At 40.2% G+C, this 7418-nt stretch overlaps 1 protein-coding gene and 1 long non-coding RNA gene across 2 annotated transcripts in view; one reads left to right on the plus strand and one right to left on the minus strand.

The window, feature by feature from the left end:
• The window catches only part of LOC107672869 (uncharacterized), an 18716-nt gene extending 13828 nt beyond the window's left edge, over window positions 1-4888 (minus strand). Inside the window, exons 1-2 of the long non-coding RNA XR_001632347.1 lie at window positions 4879-4888; window positions 2396-2398 (exon numbers count right to left, since the gene is read on the minus strand). This is a non-coding gene — a long non-coding RNA (uncharacterized LOC107672869). The remainder of the gene's footprint in view (window positions 1-2395; window positions 2399-4878) is intronic.
• Window positions 4889-6133: 1245 nt separating this feature from the next.
• Window positions 6134-7418, plus strand: part of LOC107672812 (XK-related protein 8-like) — a 9675-nt gene continuing 8390 nt past the window's right edge. Inside the window, exons 1-2 of the mRNA XM_016466180.1 lie at window positions 6134-6527; window positions 6804-6997. Of these exons, the coding sequence (XP_016321666.1) occupies window positions 6214-6527; window positions 6804-6997 (508 nt within the window). The 5' untranslated portion in view covers window positions 6134-6213. The remainder of the gene's footprint in view (window positions 6528-6803; window positions 6998-7418) is intronic.

Here is a 7418-nt window from a genome sequence, read left to right on the forward strand (position 1 = left end):
TCGGCTAATTACCTTAAAGATTGAGGAGCAACCTGATTTTGGGGTTTCGCTAGCTGGATGGGTCAGTATTCTATGGCTAGGCTTAGTGATGGATTGAGGTGATTCAGTCTGGATCCCGTGGCAGCTCACTGTGATCCGCCGTGGAGGCAACTGTCACTTCACCAACTAAGCACTAGGGGGAGTGTTACCTATAGGTGAACAAAAATATAGGCTAGAATACAGAAATTAACTTTAAATTTGAATTCAAACACCGTTTAAACTAAATTTAAATAAGTGAGTGGTAAAGTGAGAGAGAAGAAGGGGAGAGAACCCTGATTAACGTAAAGTCTGTGACCAGGACTGTAATTTATATGCAAATGTCAAAGGCTAAAAGGGTCTCTTAAGCCATAAAATCCCAAAGATCATGCATGATTCTACGCAGACGCTACAGCGTGTAGATTTCAATTTCTGTACAGTCTAATCTCTAACTCTCATACCATTTGAATTTCATATTAAGAAATTCTTTAATCCCAAAAAGCAAATTATGCTCCCTTCGAACCAGTAGTCTTTAAAATACAAATCTTGTGTAATCCCAGGCTATCTGTAATCAAAAGCACATTTAAAACTGGAATATAATTTAATTTCATTCACATGTGTTTCATAAACACATAATCCTAACCCTAACCAAAAAAAGGTTACGGACTGCAGCTTTAATGAAGTTAATGTGTTAAACTGACAGCCCTAATTGTTACATTCATTAATTACATAATTTTTTTTTTGTTAATGTTACTGTGTCATCATTTGCTCACCATCTAACGTTCCACACCCATATGGCTTTTCTGTGTATTTCATGGAACTCAAAATGAGAGTGGGCTGACAAAAACTCCAAAAAGAGCGACACAACATATAAGATTCATATATGTGCGTTGCTTGCCTGGGCAGCGCCCACACTGAGGCTGTGCTCACTGGGACCGAATGCTCTCACTGCGAGAGTATGAGTCTCGACATGTTTTGCTTGCAGATCGCCCTCTTTCACAAAAGTGGTCCTCCCCAGCCCTCCCGGTGCTCTCCTGTTTCCTCCCTCCCAGAAGTCTCGGAGGAAGAAACAGCAGAGCAGCGAGGTTCAATCTGGCTCGAGCGAATTCACGCCAGCACAAGGCCCACTTGCTTCACTCTCCCCGCAATGCCTCGATTTGCCTGTGTGCTTCACACGTGAGGATCAACGCCCCTTATCGGCTGCGAGCGGTCTGATTTACTTCAGTAGATCTGAGGAGGAAGTTGTCACTGATGACTATGTCATTGACAGTTTCTGACACAGAGGAGTGGGCGTGTGCTGGTGAAGATCCTGACACCCTCCACTTCATCTCTACGAACACAGCCCAGCGCGAACAGTGAGCTGATCCGTGTTCTTACCAAGGCTGTTAAGTATCTTGGCCTAGCTTGGTCGGCTCTGGACCAGTACCACTCGTCTAATCTTTTAGACAAGTGGTACCTGAAAGAATGCGTCAATATTCCTCTCACCAGCGGCCAACAAGCAGTCGCTGCGCATCTCTGCCCTTCATCGGCCCTGGGGGTAAAAGTCCATGCAGCACATCCATCTAAGCCCTGCAGGACAACCACTGCTCAAACCTGGCTCTGTGCGCCACACAGGCCACTGTGCAGGCAATTGGCAAGGCCATGGCCAATTTGGTGGTGCTAGAGCGCCACCTTTGGCTAAATTTGATGGAGATTAGAGATGCTGACAGGGTCGCCTTCCTCGACTCCCCAATCTCTCCTAAGGGACTGTTAGGCCCTGACGTGGATGTATTTGCCAAACATTTTACAGCAGCTCAGAAGTCATCGCAGGCCATGTGTCACTTCCTGCCGAAGTGATCTAGTTGAAACAGATCTTCGCACAGATATGCCCTGGGGATCCGCATTAAAAACTATTTTTCAGAGGATGCTCTGCCTTATGTTAGTCGCCTCCTCTATGATCCCTCTGGGCCTGGTTCACATGCGGCCCCTTCAATAATGGCTCAAAGCTCATGTATCGTCCCACGCTTGGTGCCTGGCATCCTGTCGAGCCTGACCTCTATAAGGAAGGTGGTCATGACAGATGCCTCTAACTAAGGTTGGGGAGCACTGTTTGAGGGCAGACCGGTGTTTGGCTCCTGGTCAAACATGAAGCAATGCTTGCACATCAACTGCCTTGAGATGATGGCAGTTTCTTTAGCCCTGAAAGCCATCCTACTGGCCTTAAAGGGGCACCATGTCCTGATCTGCTTGGACACCATGAGGGTGGTAGCCTTTATAAATCACCAAGGCAGTCTCAGGTCACGTTCCTTTTACAGGGTTTTGCCTCCTTTTATGGGCACAGCACAATCTACTCTCACTGAGAGCAGTTCATGTGCCGGGCAGACTGAACCAAGGAGCGGACATGCTGTCCAGGGGCAATGTAGCCCAACTCTAGGCACTTGACGCTTAAGACCGCCCTCCTTTTGGTATTAATGTTGGTCAAGTGAGTAGATCAGTACTTCCTTGAGTTTGGTCCTTATGACTGTAAAGTCACCCTCAAACCAAGACTTGCCTACGAAGCAGAGACCTCACTGGATGGTTGATGCGATAGCCCTGACTTATGCCTCAGAGGGCTTACAGTGTCCTATCCGAGTGAGGGCCTCCTCCTGGGCATGGTCCAGTGGGATTTTTAATGATAATATTTGTGTGGCCACTGGCTTGTTGTCGCCATCAACCTTTACGAGGTTTTACAACTTAGACGTCCATGCCTTCCAGGCACAAATTTTGTCTGCTTAATTCACCTAATCCCCACTGTGAGAGGAAAAGGTCCTGCTATTTAGTCCCCAGCCAGTTTTGCACTTGCTTATAGCACGACACTATTAGATGTGTTCCTCATAAGCATGTTAACACAATGGGAAAGACCGTTCGATAGGGAATGCTCCAGTTACTAACGTAACCTCGGTTCCCTGAGATAAGGAACGACCGTTGTGTATGCAACCGTGCTATATGGCTGATGATACACGGGCAACTTTTTGAGCAATGTTGCCTTCAACAGGCAACCAGGTGAGACACAGGGCCCACGATGGATCTAACTTATCCAGATAGAAATGTGTTACATATTCTCAATGAGAAAGTGTCCAAGCAACATTGCTCAAAAAAGTTGCCAAGCAAAATTGCTCAAAAAGTTGCCCACTGCATGCGAGTCAGCGGCTGTCACTGACAGTCGTAAGATTCTGACGAATGGAGCTCTGAGCCAACGTACATAGAAGTAAATGCAGTTACAAGAACATGAACAAATCAAGCTTCAGTATCAGAGTAAACAGGAGATTCCCCATAAGTGTGTTATGGCAACGCTCATTCCCTTATCTCAGGGAACAGAGGTTATGTTAGTAACCGGAGTGTTTTAATCCATTCAGCACAATGGTCCCTGAAAACCAGCTTTCTTCAAAATATCTTTTGTGTTCCAAAGAGGAGAGAAATTCATAGAGGTTTGGAACAGCATGAGGGTGAGTAAATGATGATATAAGTTTCATTTTTGGGTGAATTATCACTTTGAAGGTTTTGGGTTTGATTCCATTAGGACTGGTTTTCTAAATGGTTAATATTTCCAATTCTATTTTCATTCCTTCAGGATTTCTTGACAAAGGTATGTTGGTAGTTGTCAAAGACTACACTGAAACTCATTTTATATATGAATATATGTCATATATTAAATATCTGTATGGAATAATCTTTGAAAACTCAGTGCTAAGGGAGGTACATAAGATTTTAAATGATTCAACACACTTTCTGAATCTTGAATTTGAAATGTTGTCACCAGGGAAGAGGTTTAGAATGCCAAGCTGTAGACTGAATAAATAGTACTGTATTAAATAGAGCTAAGAGACTTGACTACAGTATAAAGTCTTTAAGGTTTTTATAATTGTTTATAGGCTTGTGATTATGCATTTGTGCTAAATGTTGTGAGTTTTATTGTTATTTATGTGATGCAGTTTCTTCTTCTTGAGCCCAAGTTAAATTCCCCTTTGGGACAAAAAAGTATAGCCTACCTTATCCTACCATATTATTAAACGTGTGTAGTTGCATAACTTGTTTGTGATATTGACAAGAATGGGACCTCAGATTGTGATGAGATGGTAAAATGATAAATTTAGCCAAATTAAAAAATAAAACAGTAAACCACCCAAAACAACCTCTTGCTGTCAGACTCTGTTCCATGTTTTGTGTGTGTCCTGCTCCCCATGTGCCTTCCCAAGGGTCACTTAAAGTTTTCTTTCCCTGTTTACTTTAATGCAAATGTGGTTCTCAACACGTTTTGATTCAGGAACAGGTTTTTACATTGGACTTTGCTTGAGGTCAGTATTTATTTTTTTATTATTATTTTGAAAGAAATTAATTTTATTCAGCAAGGATTTGTTAAATTGATAGAAAAAGTGATTGTTAAGATTTATATTGTTAGAAATCTATCTAAAATCTAAATCTAAATTGTCTAGAAATCTATTTTTTTAATAAATGCTGTTTTTTTTTTTTTGTTTTTTTTACTTTTTATTTATCAATGAACCCCAAAAAAGTATCACAGGTTCATTCATAAAGTATTGATAAAGCATTAAAAAAATAAATAAATAAAAATCCAGCAAAACAGTTTCCAACATTTATAATAAATCAGCATATTAGAATAATTTCTGAAGGATCATGCACTGAAGACTAGAGTAATGATGCTGAAAATTCAGCTTTGCATCACAGAAATAAATACTATTTTAAAGTATATTAGAAAAACATTCTTTTAAATTGAAATAATATTTCACAATATTACAGTTGTTTGCTAGCTTGATGAGCATGAGACACTTTCATAAAGCTGCATAATATACTAAAGTCCTTTCACGTCACCATTTCGCCAGCTGACACTTCACATAATAGGCTTAGGTGGCACTTGGGTTTCAAAGTTTCATGGAATAGTAAACGGAGTATCAACATACATAAATATAAGTGTATTGAATACTGCTTACCATTATTGCGACTTTTGTCACTGCACGGTTTTGTGCAGTGCTTTTGTAGTCATTTAGCATCCATTTTCTTAGCAATGCAATTTGATTTATAAAACGAGACAAACCGCATATCCAGATCACTGCACAAATGTAAGCTCTTCTGTCCCATGTAATTTTCAACCGATTTATGAATAAGAACGGGAAATGACCACTGCACTTCACATTGTTGTCCAATGAAATTTGAACTTGTGCCAGATCATGATTGGTGTAGCCTATTATATACATGACAAACAGGCATTGATGAATTATGTAATATTCTAAAATATATAATATATGGATTTTTTATTAAATCGACACACTAGCTTTGATTATTTATTGAAAAAAATTATTAAAATATTGTTTGGTTTATTTTTTCCTTCCGTCGACCCACTCACTGAAATATGCCTTGAGAGGTTTCCGAGCAGACTATGGAATATCTGGAATATCAAGCAAAACGCACGCAACCGCAACGCCTCAGATTGACAGATATGTAAAGATAAACAACAATTTTTCGACTTTTGAGCGATTATTTACTGTTTTGTACACATTGTCATGTTAATTATAATTCAAATGCATTTTGTTTTACTGACCACAATATCATTGCTAGTGTCTGTCTGAGAGGGGCACTTTTGAATATTTTTGAAAAAGGGGACATATATATATATATATATATATATATAGGCTATTAATCACTGCTCAGTAGCTACTGGGCTTTAGATTTATAAATTAAGCATAGTGAGCAAATACTACTTTGAATCGATTCCTGTGAGTTTGGTCAAATGTTTATATTCGAGTTCAGGTGTGTTTGACCTGAAGTAGCGCTGCGCAGACCGATCGGTGTAGGACTAGGCCAGGGGTAGGCAAGTTTGGTCCTAGAGAGCCGCAGTCCTGCAGAGTTCAGCTCCCAACCTAATCAAACGTTTTGTTTTCAGGGTTGGAGCTGAACTCTGCAGGACTGCGGCTCTCTAGGACCGAACTTGCCTACCCCTGGACTAGGCTATATCAAATTACCGAGAAGCATAGGAGCCGTCTGATCTTTATTCGCTCAAGTCGAGCACACCTTCTGATGCGTGACTAATCATTCAAAGTGACATGGGAGGAGTTGTGAGTGGATGTTAACTTTACTTTCTGTTTCAGATCTTTTTAACAGTATATATATCTCTACAGAAAAAACATTACATGATCTATGGTAAGGTTTCTCACACTGGACTGAATCATGGTGGAGACTCAGGAGAGATTCACTTTATTTCATTTATTGGAATACCTGTTTACTTTGGTGGGACTGTTATTGTTCCTGCTGGATATAGCGCTGGACATTTGGACTGTTGTGTCATTTTATCAGGATGGGGCCTATGTGTATATGGCAGTGATGATCTTTCTGCTGCTGGGCTCTTCAGTGTTGTTACAGGTGTTCAGCTGGCTCTGGTACTCTGATTCCCTGGAGAAGATTGAGACTAAGGTGGAGACATTTGCAAAGAGGCATTTATTGATCAAACCATTCCACTTCCTGCAGCTCGGAGTCTACCTCAGGTCTGTGACAGATTTGCTTCTCAATTTTCAGTACACTTTAGTATATATTTTTTAGAAGATCCCTTATTACAGAAATAAGATACTTCATCATCATTTACTCACCCTCATGTATTTCCAAAATGAAAATTAAGATATTTTGAATGAAATCTGAAAGTCAATCTGTTTACAAATCTAAATAAAACGTACTTCAAATGCAGAGCAAAATCCAAATTGTGGCCTCAATGTTGGCTGTTGTAAAGTGTTGCTTGAGTAAAAGCAAGTACCTTGTATTGACAGGTATGCTGGGGTGATAGAGATTTCCACAACACATTTTCTTCGGCACACTAACAGTTTCACAGAGGGTGTAGCTGTGTACCTGAACCATGATCTTCAGATGCTTCGTCTATTTGAGACATTTTCTGAAAGCGCCCCACAACTCACACTCATGATGTCTATAATCCTACAGAGAGGAGAGCTGGAGCTTACTACAGGTCTGTCTCAAATACAGAACACTGTTTCTTTCAGATCTTATTTTTTATACGTCTCAAAACCACTTAAAGTGATAATTCAAAGTTAGTCATGTGACTGCTGCAGAGACCTGGAGGGCAAAACATAGAATTCCACAGAACTCATAGGGCTTCAGACCAGTCAAGTTTCAATTTGTTTCAAGCCACAAATATTTTAGATCATCTCCATAGACAGCACCTCAGTGCAGTGTATCAATCAGTAAACAGCGGGTTATTCTAAAATGCTTAACATGGCTTAATAGGTGCGTCCCAATTTGTGTACTTATGCACAATTCTATGCCAATTTTAGTTTATATAGTGATTAAATGTGATTAGTGTGTTAACACTATAAATTCCTAAAAGAAAATGTGAACTTTAAATACCCGGATGAGGCACTTGTTTTAAC

The sequence above is a fragment of the Sinocyclocheilus anshuiensis genome, unplaced genomic scaffold, assembly GCF_001515605.1.
Source record: "Sinocyclocheilus anshuiensis isolate Anshui unplaced genomic scaffold, SAMN03320099.WGS_v1.1 scaffold132, whole genome shotgun sequence".
NCBI classification, from domain to species: Eukaryota; Metazoa; Chordata; class Actinopteri; order Cypriniformes; family Cyprinidae; genus Sinocyclocheilus; species Sinocyclocheilus anshuiensis.